At 35.5% G+C, this 19,418-nt stretch overlaps 1 protein-coding gene across 2 annotated transcripts in view; it reads left to right on the top strand.

The window, feature by feature from the left end:
* The first annotated feature begins 2,618 nt into the window (after nt 1-2,618).
* The window catches only part of CUNH12orf50 (chromosome unknown C12orf50 homolog), a 34,293-nt gene continuing 17,493 nt past the window's right edge, over nt 2,619-19,418 (top strand). The window contains exons 1-4 of one of the 2 annotated variants that reach the window (XM_029206256.1): nt 2,619-2,690; nt 5,145-5,264; nt 5,615-5,735; nt 18,200-18,358. In XM_029206256.1, coding sequence (XP_029062089.1) covers nt 5,253-5,264; nt 5,615-5,735; nt 18,200-18,358 — 292 coding nt within the window. In that variant the 5' untranslated portion in view covers nt 2,619-2,690; nt 5,145-5,252. The remainder of the gene's footprint in view (nt 2,691-5,144; nt 5,265-5,614; nt 5,736-18,199; nt 18,359-19,418) is intronic. The other variant, XM_029206255.1, reaches the window with a different exon arrangement.

Here is a 19,418-nt window from a genome sequence, read left to right as displayed (position 1 = left end):
ATCTCATTGAAGCTAGTAGTCCCTAGTAGGAGAGCTTTGATTACTGCCATCTTTTATGTGTCTGGACAATGCCCAGGTCTCATTCCTATAATTGTCTTATCTGCAGGTATCAGACTGCCCAGCAGTTTCCTGATTTAGCCCTCATGAAATTAAACGACTATATCTCACTTGGAGTCATCCATGTATAAGGAAATTCCCAAAGAATAAAATAACCCTCCGAAAAATTCACTGGTTTTTGATTGCTGGATTCAGAGGGGAGGGATGGAAGAGATTTGCTGTATAAAAGTATTTACTTTCTCTTCTGCTATCTTTGATTTTCTCATAGGAAAAATAAATTAAATAAATAAATAAGGAGGTTAGGGGCGAAAACACCTGATGTGAGATCCTGGGACCAGAAACGTCTTAGCATTTTGTAGTCAAAAACCAGTGACTTTGTTCCTCCAGAAGAATCCTAAAAAGCAGCTTGCTTCATTGGTCTCAAGGAGACAACAATTAAATAACCGTCACAACTCTCAACTGTCATTTCCCAAACTGCCACAGTCTTTTAGTTCCAACATTCTATCATTTCTGAGAAAAGATCATCTTCCAAAACATTCCACTTGCTGTTTGAAAGTAGCAGCAAAGCTAACCATTTTTTAGGAAGCACTCTATTTCTAGTGCTTTGATTTCATCAGTGCCTGGAGCAAAGCTTCTGGCAGAAACAGGGGAGTCCAACGCAGGGGACAGCCACAGAACCCATTCACAGTTACAATCTGGACTCCTACTCTCTCTGATGGGTAGCAGCCGACCCCTTTGCCCGATTCTCATAAGTCTGAAGAGTCAGCAAGGAGTGACTACCAGCCCCAGTACTTAAAGTGGTGTTAACACAAACTGGAAGAAAGCCTTTTTTCTCTCATGTGTTAGTGTTCTGACATGAACCCAAAATGAAAGATTCAGTGCAGAGTGTACTCTGGCCAACACAAAAACACAGAATTTTCAGGCCTACCGTGAGCTGTGCAGGCAAATTTCTCATAACTCTTCTTTACTCATTACAGGGAGAAAAAATCGTCCTGGTTATAGTCATAGCTTTCCCTGAAAAACTAGAATGAATTTCACAACAGGAAAGGAGTGAAGAGAATAAGGAAAAGGTGTGTGTGGCGGGGGAGAGGAAGGGTAGAAAGAAAGGAAAGGAAAAGAGAGTTGGAAAAAAAGAAGAAATTAGGGTTCCAGGCATTCTAGACACTACCAAAATGCACAGATCTATTTACAATGGCAAAAAAAAAAAATTCCCTTCTGGGTTTGATGTGTTCTTGCTGTTTCTAATGGAACATAATTGTTCAAAACTAACTTCAAGAGGTAAAAGCATTTCTTCAGGCTTTCCCCTGTGTAAAACATGGGTTCTCACAATGGCTTTAATCATGATGTTAATGTAATCATGCAACAATGGTGTTTGGTAACAGTATTTGAAAATAGTCCAATGCAGCTGAAAGTTCATAGGTGGAGAGGAAGTTTATCTGGAGGCAAAGACCACTTAAAGCTATTTCTTAGGGGTGTTTCTCCCAGTAACCTATGTGCTTAAGATGGGTACATTGTTATTCTAGAGTTAGAAGGTAGGGCAAAACAGAAGTTGAGATATTAGATTTTTCTATATATCATTGCTATTATTTCCAAGGTTTTAGTCAAGTCTTTATTCTCTACTTGATTTACTTCTAATGCATAGTTCTTTTTATTATTTTCTTTTATTTACAGTTATAGGTGAATAACTCTTTTCTAAATTTTAGCTTATTTCCTAGATTTTTATCCTAAAGCAGTGTATTCAAAAAGTTCATACCAACTTAGTCTTTTTTACTTAACCAAAATGAAAATCTATATGTCTTGATCTTTTAAATTTACAATTAAAAGTACACTGCAATTTAAAAATATATTTTGATCTACTGTAATTTGTCTTCTCTATGGCATTTTCTAAGTTACCTTCTATGGATATTTTTATTAATTTCTGCTAGGTTCTAGTTCTTTTAGTAAAGATACTAAGATGAAGACCTCAGTAACTACTGACTGAAATGTCTCATTCTGGGAATCAGAGTACTTCATTTTGCTTTCAACAAATTCTCAAAATTTGCAAGCATTCTGGAATCTTTCTGCTATAGGAAGAAGCTATTCCCCTTTTAATGATGGATGAAGAGTAAATGGAATATAGCTACAAGATGAATAAGTAGTCCAATTTATTTTCAGGCATCTATTAACTATCACAATCTGAATGATTTTTTTCAAATCAGTGGATAGCGGTGAGTACATAATTAAATAATTTTACTTTTATCTTGAAATATAGATTAGTATATTTACCTATTTAAAAATTTTAGTTTTGTTTCCAAATCATGTATAGAAATAAGAGTTTAGAAAATATTTACTTGTGAAATACTTAATACTTCTTAATTATGAAAGTATGAACTAGTTTATGTTCCAATTTCAATCAGAACATTGAAGGATAAAACATACTATTTTATTTTTATTAGCTTTTTCTGGTCAATATACTAGAATTGAGTAAGAGAAATTACTGTACAGTATTCACTAAGGTAACCTAGCCTACAGTTAGATGTGAGGTCATTTATGATGAGCAAATAATGGATTAGGTAACAGTGAGCAAAATTCTGGAAGTTTGAGTTTGTGTGCTTATAGCAACCACTTTCAACATTTCTGCCAAGCTAGAGAAGGTATCTTCTAATTTAAATTTATTTAAGAATTATCTATTGTGTAATATACTGTCAACAGGAGATCAGTTTTAAAAATACTACTGATAGCCTGAAAGAGTGTGGAAGAGAAATTATTTTTCCCCGTACACACTCATAGTTCTTATATTTGCATTCCTGCAATTCTTATATTAAAAAACATAGGATTAGTAGCAAGAGAGTTGAAAATGGCAGAAGTTGGGAATGACTGCTATTTCTTTTTTAATTCCATATGCATAAAGGTAAATATTGTACAATTTACAGTACTTCACATGCTTAAGCTTTTTAGTAGAATGAAGGAAGATATGGCAATAATTTGCATTGCTGAATCAAAATTTACTATTTTCCCACAAAATACTTTATGTATTTAAAATCTGAAGTAAATCCTTATCATGTTTTTTTTTTTTTTTTTTTTGCGGTACGCGGGCCTCTCACCGTTGTGGCCTCTCCCGCTGCGGAGCACAGGCTCCGGACGCGCAGGCTCAGTGGCCACGGCTCACGGGCCCAGCCGCTCCGTGGCATGTGGGATCCTCCCGGACCGGGGCACAAACCCGTGTCCCCTGCATCGGCAGGCGGACTCTCAACCACTGCGCCACCAGGGAAGCCCCTTATCATGTATTTTTGATATATTGAATTTCTCTGATAAAATCTGGGATAACTTAAAATTGTTTGAAACTACCCTTCTATATGCCAGTTATATGCCCCTGGCTTTTTAGTCCTCAGTGTGGTACTTTTGTCTATGTTATGGCTCCTTGAAACATCAAATTCCTAATATTGAATTTAATATTGAATATAATATTGAAACATTATATGATACATCGTACTGTTTTGGTTAATGTGATTCCAGTCATATAAATTCGAATAGTTAAATTCAGGTCACTATCAAACAGTTAAATAAATCTAATTTCCCCCTATTTTGAAATTTATTAACAAAATTACTGAATTTTCCCCTGTCAAAGTAACAGCAAATAATATCATGGAAAAAGGAAAAGAAAGTAATACAAACAAATTGGCCAAACATGAATTGAAGTTTATAAAGTTAAAATGGGAAAAAATATTTAATCTAAGTGATTAGGATTAATGGATCTCAATGAAACCAAATAAAAAATGTAGAAATTCAGAGTTTGGAGCTTCATGTTCATATCAGAATGAACCCAGTGAAAGACATGCTGTGTCTGGTTTAAAGCATTTCATCTCTGCTAGGACAACTGAATGGAGTCAACTTGACTGTAAGAACGAGATCTACTTCTCTTACCTGTTACTTTAAGATTAAACCCTAGGTTGATAAGAAATAATAGAACTTATGTTCCATGTGGGCAGAGAGTTTTGTCTATTTCACTGCTGTATCCTCAAATACTTAGTAAGTTCTCAATAAATAAATGAAAAAATAAAAAAAATAATAGCAATCACAATACTTTATCTCCCATAATTTTTACAACAATCTGTGAGGAGGGCGCTTTATTCCCTTTTTACAGGTGAGGAAACTGAGGCACAGAGAGGGTGAGTAACAGATTGACTTTCTGATTATGGGCAAAATAGAGTTCAAATACCAGTTTATCTGGTTCCTGCCTACTATCCTGGACTACGAGACCTACAGATCCACCTTAAAAGGGAGAGAGACTGAAGACAGAGAGTAAGAGGGTGGGAAAAAAAATAAGGAACAACCCTGAAACACGTGTCTAAAAAAGGGATGAGTTTAATAGGATATTTTTATTCTATGTTACCCACCCTCTGCCCCAAAAGCCAATGACCTGAAGTTTTCCCAATTGTGGATCTATGTGTAAAAGATACAAAATAAAAAAATAGCAGCCCTTTAAAATAATCCATATCTGCTTTTGTTGGGATATAATGATGTAAATGTGTAGACACAATTGTAGACCAAGGGCATATAGCATATACATGTAACATAGCACATTGTACCAGTTATTAAAAATTCCACAATAATATAAAGTTTAAGCTCCATTCACTTTCCCTATATAAATACACTTAGTATCTCCATAAAGTAAGAAAACAATTATCTAATAAAAGATATGATTAATAGAGATCATCTCTACAATTAGAATATGGATGATGATTCTTAAAAAAAAATTCTGGCTTTCTTAACAAAGAAAAATTAGATCCTTCTGTCATTGGATTGTGATTAAGAGTGTCACTGATCTTTTGTATGTTTATCCTTAGTGAGCCATATGGATTAACTGATAACAAGAAGGAGAATTTTATCAGTGACTCATGGCGTGTTGTACTATTTAATCATTAGATTATCTTGTATCTTTCATTAAAATTAGACTGCTTTGCTAGAATTTAGACTTTATGGCATTGTATTTGTAGTTTTTAAAATTTTAATTTGATCTCATATTTTCTTTAGTTGATTAGTAATCCGTTGTTAAACACTAACATTCATATATTGAGTTTTCTACACTGTTTACTTTTTCCTTTTAGGGTTCCCAGTGCCGATTCCGACACTGTGAAGAGGCCCTTGGCAGTGACACTGTGTGCTCATTATGGAGAGAAGGAAAATGTTTAGATCCACTTTGCAGATTTAGACACATGGAAATGCAGGTAGAATTACTCAGCATCATCATGTTTGTTAAAAGCATCTCCCTTCGATAATACTGAACTATACTCTTACAACACAATTGAGAAGAAATGATTTTTCCTTCCATTACTTAATTTTAGGCATTTTGCACTTTGCTCAATTTAAATTCTTAAAGAAATGGGCAAGTATATTTTAGGAAATCCATTGCATCTTTTAAATAGCAAAGCTTAGAAACACTCAAAGCCTAGAAACACACGTGATCTTAAATCGGCAATTGCAGTAGTTTTTGTCACATTGTGTGGTGTTGTAGCACATTGTATTTATTGTGATTATGGCATCTGATCATTACATTTCCCCCACCTCCTTTGTCTAGCAAAACTGCAGCATTTCATGCTTCTGGGAAACTCAGCCTCTTGGTTGTGTGAAGATCAGTTGTATCTTTTATCACAGCAAACCTCGAAATATCAATGGATTATTTTTGCCACCAAGTAGCAGTGAGTATTTTTTTTGAATAACACAGATATACCATATTATAATCTGGTTTTGGAGTAGCAGCATAGAATGACACGTTAAATGAAGTATGAAAGCTGAGTAATGCAGTTTAACAGCCACTGAATGATTTGGGATGGTTCTATCAAGAATCATGAGATGAAGCTTAGAATGAGCCATCAAGTAGCCAACAAAAATGTAGTGAACAAAGAGCAAGACAAACTTTCTCTGTGTTTCTAAAGTGGATTTATTCATCTGAAAAGTGAGAGGACTACTGACCTCACTAGGTAGAGGGGAACTGTCTCAGCAAATCATCACACAACTGGCCTCACCATTGTGCCCTTATCTCATAGGTGGGGAGAGCAAGGGCATGCTCTGGTTTGAACACTTCTGCTTCTAGAAGAACAGCTAGATGCGTGGTTCTTCCTAAGACTTCATTTGTGGATAAAATGCAATCCCATTGTTGCAGAGTAAGCATGAGTGGCATACTTCAATCCAGCTAAATGACACTGAGGTTCTACTATGTGATGAACCTTAAACTAGGTTCTGGGAAGGGGATAGGGAAGACACCATGCCCTATAACAGTGAGTGGCAAGAACCTTGCTTAAGAAGTTGGGATTGTCAGGTTTCCCTGATGCTATAGCTATGCCACTCTCCTGCTGTAGCCACCATATTTCTTACAATGGAATTATTCTAGAAATGAGTTTACAGAATATCAGTCCTTTGGATTTGAAAACGTGGCTTCAGATAATCCTTGGGAAATGAATGACTAAAAATTATGTTTCTTTGTTATAGTCTTCTGGAAAACTCTGATCTCATAGCATTCATTATACATGTGGTACCTTGATCAATGTTTTTCTTCACTAGACTGTAAACATCACAAGGATGGGGATCATAACTAGTTTCCTTACCAATGCTTTGCACAATGTCTGGAGCACAGATGCTCAATAAAATTGGATGTATGGATAGATGGATGGGGATAGATAGATAACTACTGAAGGTAACCTACTGGGATGAAAGTTATTACACTTACTAAGTGGTTAACTTGATCCCATTGTTTTACATCTAGTGTGATTTTATTTCATGAGGACATTGTACTAAATTCCCTATATCTAGTGTAATAGTTTGCTTCCTAAAGGTCTATGGATAAAATTGCTATCTTTCAAACTAATTCTTTTAGGACTAGAGGAAAACAAACACTCCATCTCTGGGCAAAGGAAAGGTAGAGTGTCTGTGTAACAGTTATTGGGCTCCCCACTATAAGACATGCCCTGGGCTAAGTTCTGTAGGGATACATTTTATTATTCTCATTTATTAGGCATAGAATCTGGACGTCAAAAATAAATTCTAGCTTTTCTGGAAGTCTCAATTTCTTCAACATTTGTCAAAACTGCTCCTGACTTTGGAATAAGGTTTCCTCTCTCTCAATAGGGTCAAAACCAGATCCATGCACTGGGACCAAATCCTTCCCCTAGCCATTCTACCTCCATCATGAGAGGGGATAAGCAGGCTTCATAGGCTGCTAATACCCTACTTCCTCAAACCTCCTTTCATCTGTCTACAGGGAACAAATCCACTTATGTGTTTTGAATTCACCAGGACTAATTTTATTCTGCCCTTTATTCCTGTTTATGTCAGTTTCCCTAGGGGGAAAAAAATACTCCTGTGTGTTTCTCCTTTATTCTCACACTAGTACCATACTCACAACACTTCTGACACCATACAAGTGGGTTTTTTCCCACACCAATCAATTCTCTGTGACATTAGCTGGGTGTCCTATAATTTAATTCAATTCTGACACTAACCAGAGTTAGCACACACCCCACAGATTAATGGCTGTATCCCCAAAGATTACCTTACACTTTTCATATTAATTGCAAGTAGAAAGTCCCTAGGTTACCCACAGCCTCTGTCTAACTTGGGTACAAATTGGAGGTTTCCATGATCTCTCTCCCTGGATTAAATAATTTGCTAGACAGCTCAAAGAACTCAGGGAAATGCTTCCTTATCTTTACCAGTTTATTGTAATAGACGATGCCATAGAGGATGGCATCCTCTACTGTAATAGAGGATGTTCATCACACAGATGAACAACCAGATGAAGAGGCACATAAGGTGAGGTCTGGAAGGGCCTGAGCACAGGAACTTCTGTCCCTGTGGAGTTGGGGTGTGCCACCCTCCAGTACGTGGATGTGTTCATCAACCTGGAAGCTCTCTGAATTCTATACTTTTGGGATGTTTATGGAGGCTTCATCAGGTAAGCATGATTGATTATTAAACTAACCTCTAGCCCCTCTCCCCTTCCTGGACATGGGGGCAGGGCTGAGAGTTCCAAGCTTCTAATGCTGGCTTGGTCTTTCTGGTGACAAACCCTACTCATGAAGCTACCAGGAGCCCACCCAGAGTCACCTCATTAGAACAAAGGACACTCCCATCACTGAGGAAACTCTAAGGGATTTTCGAGTTCTGTGTCAGGAACCAGGGTCAAAGGCCAAATATTAGAACAAAAGATGTGCCCAGTGCTCTTTTTACTTAGGAAATCACGAAGGTTTTAGGAACTCTGTGCCAGGAACTGGGGGCAGAGACCAATGTATTTTCTATTATTTCACATCAGTCAATATCAGAAACCCCATCTTTCAAATGACTCACTCCTCTCCCTATTTGGCCCCTTTCATCCACTCCTCCCCAAACTTCATTATCAACAGAATTCTTTTTCAACTTCTTCCCTGAACTTTCCCTTCGTCTTCATAGTCGAATGTAAGCGTCACTCCCCACTCCTTCTCCAGCAGCACTCTCCAAGTGGTGGCTGTTTTTATCCCCAGTTCTCAAGTACCACTTGATTTGGAGATGAGGTAGAAGGTTTCCTTGGGTCCTATTGCCAATTTCAGATTGTTCTCTATCACTTCTCCTTAAAACCATCCAGTTTGTATCTCATGCCATTATCCCTCCTTGGCGTTGCTGTTCTTTTTGCTTTTGTCTACGTCTGTCCACATCCTTCCTCCCCATTTTTCAGAAGTATGAACTCCTGGCTCATAGTCAGTCTAACTGTACTTCTGTGTCAATTCTTGGTGATTCCAATATGTAAGTATATGACCTACCACCCTAGCCTCTCAGTTCCTCGAACTCAATTCCTCCACTGAGCTTACCCTTCCCCATCTCAGTCATTCTCTCGGTTATACTCTAAATCCTAATTGCCAGCCTTTCTTCCTCTGGAGGAAATGGCCTGGGCTGTATTATGGGACAGGCCAACTGATGTGTACAGTGGTAGGGTGTCACTTTTGATCTTTTGTAGTTTCTATTAAACTTGAACTGAGGGAAAAAAATCTCCTTTGTCTTAATCCATCCTCTTACAAGCTACCACCCCATTTTTTTCTTTCTCTTTGTAGCAGTTCTCAAAATAGTTATCCTTGACTTGGTATTATCAAATCCTCCCCACCCATTCTCTCTTAATCCCATGTAAATCATCCTTTTCAGCCTCTTTCACCATTGATATACAAATTATTAAATCCAGTGGTCAATTTTCAGTCCTTCCATAACTGGAACCATTAGCAGCATTTGACAGACTTGATCACTCCTCCCTCATTGATATAATTTCCTTATCTAGCTTCCAAGACCCTGTACCTCTTTGTTTTACTCCTATCTACCTAGTATTCTGTTTTTGCTCTCCCTTACTGGTTTTTCCTCTTCTCCCCATCCTCTTACATGTGGTGTGTTCTAGGAGTTAGTTCTTTGTTCTCTTTTCTTCTCTGCCTACTCCCTTGGTAATCTCATCCAGTCTCATGCCTTTGATTATGATCCACATGTAAATTACTCCTAAATTTACATATCTATTCCAGACCTCTCTCTTGAACTTCAAAGATCCTTATATTCAACTTTTCACTTGGGCTCTTAACTTGAGTAGATATTTCCCACTTAACACATTCAAAACTCAACTCACAATTTTACTCCTATATCCCCAAACCTGCTATATCCATGGGCTTTCTATCTTGGTTTAATGGCAGTTCTATCCTTCAGGTCAACTGAATCATCCTCAAACTCTGTTTCTCTCATATCCCACATCCAATCCATACAGAAATCCTGTTAACGCTACTGTATTTAATATATCCAAAATCCGACTTTTCTCACTATTTCTACTATTCCCACCTTGGGCCAAAACACAGACATCATTTCTTGACTGGATTACTGCAATAGCTTAAATGGTTTTCCTACTTCAACTCTTGTCCCTCTATGTCTGTTCAAAGCACAGTCAGTGATAATCTTATGCATAAATCAGACGTCACCCCTCCAACTGGTTTTCATTTCATTCAGAGTAAAATCAGAGTCCTGACAAAGGGCTAAATGACTGTACTTGATGTGGTGCCCTGTTTCCTCTCTGAATTTATCTCCTGCAGCTGTTCTACTTGCTCACTCTGCTCCAACCATACCAGTTTCCCTGCTTCTCCTTGCTAGTAGGCTCCTGCTTCAAGGGCTTTGCATGAAACGCCCTTCTCTCAACAGCTTTATGGTAAACTCCTTTACCTCTTCAAGGCCTTACTCAAATATCATCTGTTAATGAGGTCTACCCTGAATACTCTGTTTGAAATGTGGCAGCCTTCCCACTTCCTCTCTACACATTCTTTCTGGCCTTGCTCTGCTTTCTTTTGCCATTTCCCTTATTTTCTCAGATAAAATATAATTTATTTCTTTACTACATCTATTGTTTGTTGTCTGATTCTTCCCTATAGAATGAACATTCCGTAAGAGTAGGAATCTTTATTTTGTTTACTGATGAATCCCAACCACGAAACATAGGTACATAGTACTACCTTTCACATAGTGGCTAATTCTATCCCAGGAAGTCCAGAAAAGTATTTATTCATGTTAAGCAGGTAAATATTTTTTCTCTGCCCAGACAGATGTCTGGGCTCTAGGAAATAGGATTCAATTTCCAGACTGGAGGAAACTACAAAGCTCATTTGAATTATGTGTTGAACCTACTGCATCATCTGTTCATTCTAAAAATATTTCAGTACCTCAGAAGGTATAATTTGATCTTTTGTAGACCTAATATTTCCTAAAATATTTCCAGGGACATTTACCTACCAAGGTTCATATTAACCAAAACCGGGAAAATAAATCATCTCACCTTAGACAAAAATTAAATTACAAAGTTATATCTTTATTTTAAAATCTACCTTTATGTTTCAATAGGTGCATGTGATCAGGGTGGGATTAATGACGATATTTTGGTAGCGAAATATAACTATTGTTTCATACATAGCATTATGCAATTCACATGTAAGTTTGTAGTCAGTTAAAATAAGATAAAATTTACGCATTTAAATGTGTAACCTGTGAAAATTTCTAGGGCCTCTGATCAAGGAATTAGGACCCATCACGTGGTCCATATTAAGTAGGTGAGTTGGAGCCACAGCAATGCTATCTAAGTTACCAGCTGTGCTCTTCCAGAATGAGGTGTTTGCCAAAAGCAATTTCCCATTAGTTGATTTGCCATTGTCTGTTATCTTTAAGCACTCAGTTCAATACTTGAGTCCTGCATTTTTTGTCTGGGAATATAAAACTGCCAGTTAGTCTTTTTGCAATTTAAACTTTAATCTGCTAACAAATTTAAAAAGGTTTTGGACTCTTTTGAAAAAGATTTCATTTATGGACTTCCCTGGTGGTCCAGTGGCTAAGACTCCATGCTCCCAATGCCAGGGACCTGGGTTTGATCCCTCATCAGGGAACTAGATCCCACATGCCACAACTAAGAGTCTGAACGCACAACTAAAGATTCCGCATGCCACAACTAAAAAAAAAAAAGAAAGATCCCACATGTCGCAACTAAAAAAAAAAAGATTCTGCATGCCAAACTAAAAGATCCCACACGCCGCAACTAAAGATCCTGCATGCCGCAATGAAGATCCTGCATGCAGCAACGAAGATCTCGCATGCTGCAACCAAGACCCATCACAGCCAAAAAAAAAAAAAAAAAAAAGATTTCATTTAACTGTTGCTAAACCAGATATTTTCAAAAGAGGCCTAATCCTTCTGGTGATCATCTCCAAGCTTAAAAGCAAATAGGTGTCAAATTTAAATATAATAAAAATAAAATAGGATAAATTAAAGTCTAAATTCACTATAAGAACAAGACTCCACATTATGGAGCCTTATAGTCATTAACTTATCTCTTTAATACATTTCTTTAGGATTGAGTTGTCATTGCAATTATTATTGATATATAATTTATTAAAATAACATAATTACATTACAAACTTAGATAAATAATTACTGCACATAAAATTAGAATTTTATTGGAAAAGTATATAAACTATGAAAAATAATGAAATAGAAATTCTAGAGTTGAACAATAACTAAAATGACAAATTATTAGAGGGGTTCAACTGCAGATTTAAGCTGACATAAGAAAGAATCAGCAAACGAAAGATAGATCAGTGGACATCATATAGTCTGAAAAAGGTATAGAATTGAAAAGAAAAGTGTTTGGTAGAATTTGCCTGTGAAGCCATCTGGTCCTGGACTTTTGTTTGTTGGGAGTTTTTAAATCACAGATTCAATTTCAATACGTGTAATTGGTCTGTTCACATTTTCCATTTCTTCCTGGTTCAGTCTTGGTAGATTGTACCTTTTTAAGAATTTGTCCATTTCTTCTAGGTTGTCCATTTTATTGGCATATAGTTGCTTGTAGTAGTCTCTTAAGGTCCTTTGTATTTCTGTGGTGTCAGTTGTAACTTCTCCTTTTTAATTTCTAATTCTACTGATTTGGGCCCTCTCCCTTTATTTATACAATGGAATATTACTCAGCCATAAAAAAGGAATGAAATAATGCCATTTGCAGCAACATGGATGGACCTAGAGATTATCATCCTAAATGAAGTAAGCCAGACGTAGAAGACAAATATCATATGATATTACTTATCTGTGGAATCCAAAAAATAAAAGGGGGGCGGAGATACAAATGAACTTGTATGCAAAACAGAAATAGACGCACAGACATAGAAAACAAACTTATGGTTACCAAAGGAGAAAGGGGGAGGGGGAGGGATAAATTAGGAGTTTGGGATTAACATATACACACTACTATATATAAAACAGATAACCAACAAGGACCCTACTGTATAGCACAGGGAACTATACTCAATATTTTATAATAACCTATAAAGGAAAAGAATCTGAAAAAAATAGAAGTATATGTATGTATAACTGAATCACTTTGCTGAACATGTGAAACTAACACATCATTGTAAATCAATTTTACTTCAATTAAAAAAAAGAAAAAGAAAGATGAACAGAACCTCAGAGAAATGTGGGACACGCATACTGGGAGTACCAGAATGAGAGGAGGGAAAATAGAAAAAAATATTCAAAGAAATAATGGCTGAAAACTTCCCAAATTTGATGAAAATTATTAATCTGCATATCCAAGAAGCGCAACAAATGCTAAATAGAATAAACCCAAAGATAGACACATCTAGACACATCATAGTTAAAAGGGTAAATGCCAAAACAAAAGCAAATTCTGGAAAGAAGCAAAATAACAATGATTTGTCATATATAAGAGAACCTCAGTATGATTAACAGCTGACTTCTCCAGAAAAAAAAGTCGTCCAGAAGGCAGTAGGATGACATACTCAAAGTACTGAAAGAAAAAAATATATATATGTACATGTATATAATTGTATTTTGAACCTATAACATTTGGAAATGTAATATATTTGAGAATAACAGCACAAAAGAGGCATGCGAAAGCAAACCTGTATTGTAAAGAAATGATACCAGGTGGTAACTCAAATGAAGAAAATTAGAAATGATAAATAAGAAGGCTAATGTGTCAAACTCTATAGATATGTATTTTCCTTCTCCTCTCAACTACTTTAAGAAATATAAAGTTATAGAAAGTAATAATTATAACGATATGTTTGGGATTTGTAACACATTACAGATGTAATATAACATTAATAGGATTATACAGAATATACACACAAATATACTTGATAAAATTCTAGGAAACTAAATCCAACATTAAAAAAAGGATTTTAGTTCATGACCGAGTGGGATTTATCCCAGAAATGCAAGGTTGGTTTAACTACAAAAAATGAAATAATGTAATACACCAGATCAATAGAATAAAGGGCAAAAAAACCATGGTCATGGTCATCATAGTATATGAACAAAAAGCACTGACAAAAACCAACACTCTTTCATGATAAAAATCTCAACAAACTAAAAGTAGAAGGAAACTCCCTCAACCTGATGTAGGACATATATGAAAAATCCACAGCTAATATACTTACTGGCATAACTGAAAGCCTTTCCCCTTAATCAGAAACAAGATAAGGATGTTTTCTTGCCAATTATATTAAAGCCAGGGGGATTGGGCAATAAAGGTAAATAAAAGGCACTCAGATTGGAAAGGAAGAAATAAAATTATCTCTATTTACATATGGCATGATCTTTCATTTAGAAAAATCTAAAAACTTGTTTAAAACTATTAGAAGTAATAAATTCAGCAGGGTGCAAGATTAATATACAATAATTGATTGTATTTCTATATACTAGCAATGAACAAAGCGAAGATGAAATGAAAAAAAATTACACTTACAACAGCATTAAAAATTTTTAGTTATTACTTTAACAAAAGAAGAACAAAACATTCAAAAACTACAGAACGTTGTTGAAAAAATTAAAGAAACTTTAAAAATGGAAAGATAGACCATGTTCATAGATTGGTTTTATTGTTAATATGGCAGTACCCCCCAACTTGGTCTATAGATTCAATGCCACTCCTATCAAAATCCCCAATGACTTATTTGAAGAAGTTGACAAGCTGATTCTAAAATGTACAGTTGACCATTGAACAACAGAGGAGGTTAGGGGAGCTGACCCTCCAAGCCATATAAAATCTGAGTATAACTTATAGTTATACTCAGATAACTATAGATTCAGAGGATTCTCTGGAATCTGCAGTTCCTCCATATCCATGGTTCTGCATGCTCAGATTCAATCAATCTTGGATTGTCAAGTACTGTAGTATTTACTATTAAAAAAAAATCCATGTACAAGTGGACCCTTGCAGTTCAAGCATGTGTTGTTCAAGGATCAATGGTATATAGAATTTCAAGGGACCCAGAATAGTAAAGACAATCTTGAAAGTGAAAAACAAAGTTGTAGAACTCATACTTACTGATTTTGAAATGTAGAAATTACCACAAAACTAGTAATCAAGACCATCTGGTACTGGCATAAAAATCAATATGTAGATCAATGAGATAAAATTGAGAGACCAGAACTAAACCTTTCCATAAATCAATTTCTGGTCAATTGATTTTTGAAAAGGGTGCATAGACCATTCAATGGGGGAAAGAACAGTATTCTCAACAAATGGTGCTAAGAAAACTGGATAGCCATAAAAAAAATTAGACTTCTTTATACTCTACAAAAATTAACTCAAAATAGACCAAAGACCTAAATATAAGCTAAAATGATAAAATTCTTATAAGAAACTGTAGGTTACTCAAACCCCTCTCAGTTATGACACCAGAAAAACAAGCAATCAATGGAAAAAATGAATTGGATTTCATCAAAATTATAAACGTTTGTGTTTCAAGAATACCATCAAGAAAGTGAAAAGACAACCTACAGAATGGGAGAAAATATTTGCAAATCTTTCATCTGATAAGAGACACATCTAGAATATATAAAGAGCTCTTACAACTCAATAATATAAAGACAATCCCATTACAAAATGGACAAAGACTCTGAATAGACATTTCTCAAAGATATACAAATGGCTAATAAGCTCATGAAAAGATGCTCATCATCATTAACCATTAGATAAATGTAAATCAAAACTACAGTGAGATGCCACTCACATCTACTAGAATAGTTTAATCAAAAAGATAATAAGAGTTGACAAGGATGTAGGGAAATTGGAATCTTCATACATTTCAGGTAGGAATGTAAATGGTGCAATTGCTTTGGAAAACAGTCTGGCAGTTCCTCAAAAGACCAAACATAGAGTCACTATATGTCCTACTTATTCACTCCTAAGTATATACCTAAGAGATATGTCCTCACAAAAACTTGCACAACAATATTCATATCAACATTATTTATAACAACCAAAAAAAGTGGAAATAACAGAAGTGTCCATCATGTGATAAATGGATAAATTGTGGTATATGCATACAGTGAAATATTATTTGGCTATAAAAAACACTGCGGTAAGTGGAAGGAGTCATGTATAAGGACCACATATTGTATAATTCCATTTATATGAAATATCCAGAATAGGCAAATCCATAGAAACAGAAAGTATACTAGTGCTTGTGTAAGACTGGGGACATTGGGTGGACATGAAGAGTAACTGCTAACTGGTATGGGTTTCCTTTTTTGGGGTGATCAAATATCCTAAAACTGACCGTGGTGATGGTTGCACATCTCCCTGAATATACTAAAAAACATTGAATTATACATTTAAATGAGGAATCGTATAGTATGTGAATTATATCTCAATAAAGCTTTTATAAAATGTGATTTTAACTTGTATTGAATGTTCAGTGAAGCTTTTCTTTGAAGCTAATGACAAGTCTTGGGAATATGTATTGAGAATAGCTAAAAAGTTCTGTTTAAAGCCATGTTTTTCCTTCACAGTTTCTTACTAATGCTCTCTTTTCATTGACACCACAAGACTTTTTTTCAAGAGTGACATATTCTTTCACAATAGTCTAGAAATGGAGCAAGCAAAATTTTTCAACAAAAATTCTTAACTAGCAACATACTCTATTATGCATTTGAATTCAGAACATTCCAACCAGATAGGACTTTCTTCTAATACCCCGTGTATTCATTTTCTGTTACTGTTGTAACAATTTACCCTTAACTAAGTGACTTCAACAACTCAAGTTTATTGTCTTGTAGTTCTATAGTTTAGGAATTTGATGAGATCTCTCTGAATTAAAATTAAGGTGGTCTCCAGGGCTGCATTCCTTCTGGAGATTTCTGGGAGAGAATCTGTTGCCTTGCCTTTTCAAGTTTCTAGAGGTCTTCAGTATTCCTTTGTTCATGTCCCCCTTCCTCCACCTCGGAGTCAGCAATGTATCCATTCTGACACTGTATCACTCTGACTTAGCTTCCACTGTCACACTTCTTTTCCTGGCTCTTTTCCTCTGCATCTCTCTTTTACTTTCAAAGGCCCACCTGAATTATAAAGGATAATCTGCCAATTCTGAGGTCAGCTGATTAGCAGTCTTAATTCCTCTTTCCTGTATAACCTAATGTATACACAGGTTTCAGCGATTAAGACTTGGACATCTTTGGGAGAACATTATTCTGCCTATCACAAAATGATTCTCTGCTGGTAGAAATGTGTATAAGTCAAGGTAATGGAAAAAGCCCTATGAGTTCATGGTGGTTTGATTAATCAGTAAAGGAGGATTTCTTTTTCGGGCAATGTGTTATAGAAAATTTTGGCATGGGTAAAGTAGAGCTTTATTTTGTAAAGTGGAGAAAACACTACTGTGAACTGAGGCTTGCTCTCAGGCAAACTAATTTTAGGGTGAAAATGGATGTGGAAATTAAGGATCTGGAATACGATAGATTGCTTTCAAATTATTGGGATGGCAAACCCACTGAAAGCCTTCCCATGACCCAGGACCCCACATAGATGATCATTGATTCAGGGCCGTGGTTTCCAAACTTGACTGATTTTGTAATTATCTGAGGCATTTAAAAATAGTATCATATTTCTAGGCTTTAATTTAGACCTGCTGAATCAGAAATTTGAAAAACAGAGACCCAAAAGATGATTTGAATAATTTTTAAATTTGATTCTGATAATTAGCCAAATTTGATAACTATTGGTTTGAAAAACCAAGAAAATTGAATAAGTAATGATAGAAGATACATGTGTTCACTGGCTTTTTCTATTATTTGCTGGTTAGTTTTGAAGGTTACAGAACATTTAAATATGACCTAGAGCTTTGGTCAATCTGACCCATGTGAGTCAATAAAGGAATCTGAAAGTATTATTCTCATTTTGAAGTTATCAACCCCCAGCCATTGGATTTTTTCCTCTTTTGAACACGTATACCCTGCCATTATAAGCTATGTCTTATATGAGTTTGCCTTTGTTAAATTATTGTAATGTGATTAGTTAAGTTATTCTTATCCCACGGATGTAATGTAAGAATACAGTAATGCTTATGATCACTTTGTATTTATATCAAAGTATCATATATACCAAGTCATGGTTATAATTACTATCTAAAGTCTATGAATTAGCATATTTTCCACACCTTACCAGCAAAATGTTGATATTTTTTTGCAAGTTAGTTCAATAACCTTTCCAGAAATAAGAAAAGACACCTTTTAACAAACATGCAGTTAATCAGGAGGACAACAGTTGATCATTGAACATGCACCAAAACGTGTACCTTGAAAAGACTGAAATGTTGCATTTCCTCTATAGATATCACACCGCAGAAAGAAACTCAGGAAGGCATTCCACCCCCAACCCAGAGTCAGGAACCTCTGAAACCTCAGGAGAATATATCACGACCCATTCACCATCCCTTAATTTTAAAAACAAACTTTGAGGAAGAAGAGGAGGAAGAAGATGAACAAAATGGTTAGTAAAACTTTTCTCAGATTTACAGTGCACATTCAAAAACCTCATGGTATTTTCTACATATTTGTTTAACTAGTAGAAGTGTATAATGTAATATATAAGGCAGATTTGGGTGAGAAAATAGCTTTCATTTTATTAAGTATATTAAATTCATTATGTTCTAATTTGTTCTATGTGTACACATATGCTTATCATTTGGATCGGAAGTTTTTTATTGTATGATGGCTAGAAGACAGATCTCATGTTTAAATATGCACAGTTGCTTGTAGGTATACTAATAACCTGTTTTACTTTTATATAACTTAATATTGATAACATTGATTTATATAACATTTATTATTTATATATAACTTAACATTGATATACATGAGTGTCAATCTATTACATGATTATATCCATCTGTCTCACATTTAATCCTTCAAGTTATAGAGATCAATAGAGTAGTTTATAATTTATAAAGCACTATCATCTGCATTATCCCAGGTAATCCTTGCCAAAGTATAAACAAGGTTAGAAGCCAGGTCTTTTGCAGTGTAGCCCATGCTATTCCTCCCATATCGTCACAGTCCTGCAGTGCCAATAAGTATGTACAAACAAGATAGGCATGTGGAAAAATAAACTCTCAGTCTGTCTCTACCCTGGAATATGTCTTTCCATGGAGATACAGGATGTGGGCACATTGAAAAATTGAAATGTGACATATTTTCTGTAGGTGTTTTACTACAGAAACAAACTCAGGAGGGAATTGCACCTCTGTCCCAGAGTTGGGAGCCCCTGAAACCTCAGGAGGATATATTGCAACCCATTCACCATCCTTTAATTTTAAAAACTGACTTTGAGGAAGAAGAGGAGGAAGGAGATGTGTCCTTTTCTTCTGTAGCTCTGGGTCTCCCATACTTACATCTTCCTTCTCCAGACAAACAAGCAAGCAAGCAAACAAAGATGATCTCAAATGTGAATCTGTACCTGCAGCTTCTCATCTCAAGACACATAATGTATAGTCATTTCCTTCCTCTTGACTGATTATGTCTAAAATGTAAAATATAGCAACGAGAAACAT

Source organism: Monodon monoceros, unplaced genomic scaffold, assembly GCF_005190385.1.
Source record: "Monodon monoceros isolate NGI ecotype Baffin Bay Population unplaced genomic scaffold, NGI_Narwhal_1 Super_Scaffold_6, whole genome shotgun sequence".
Classification (NCBI taxonomy): Eukaryota; Metazoa; Chordata; class Mammalia; order Artiodactyla; family Monodontidae; genus Monodon; species Monodon monoceros.
The sequence above is the reverse complement of the archived record's forward strand: the minus strand, read 5'-3'. Positions and strand labels throughout refer to the sequence as shown.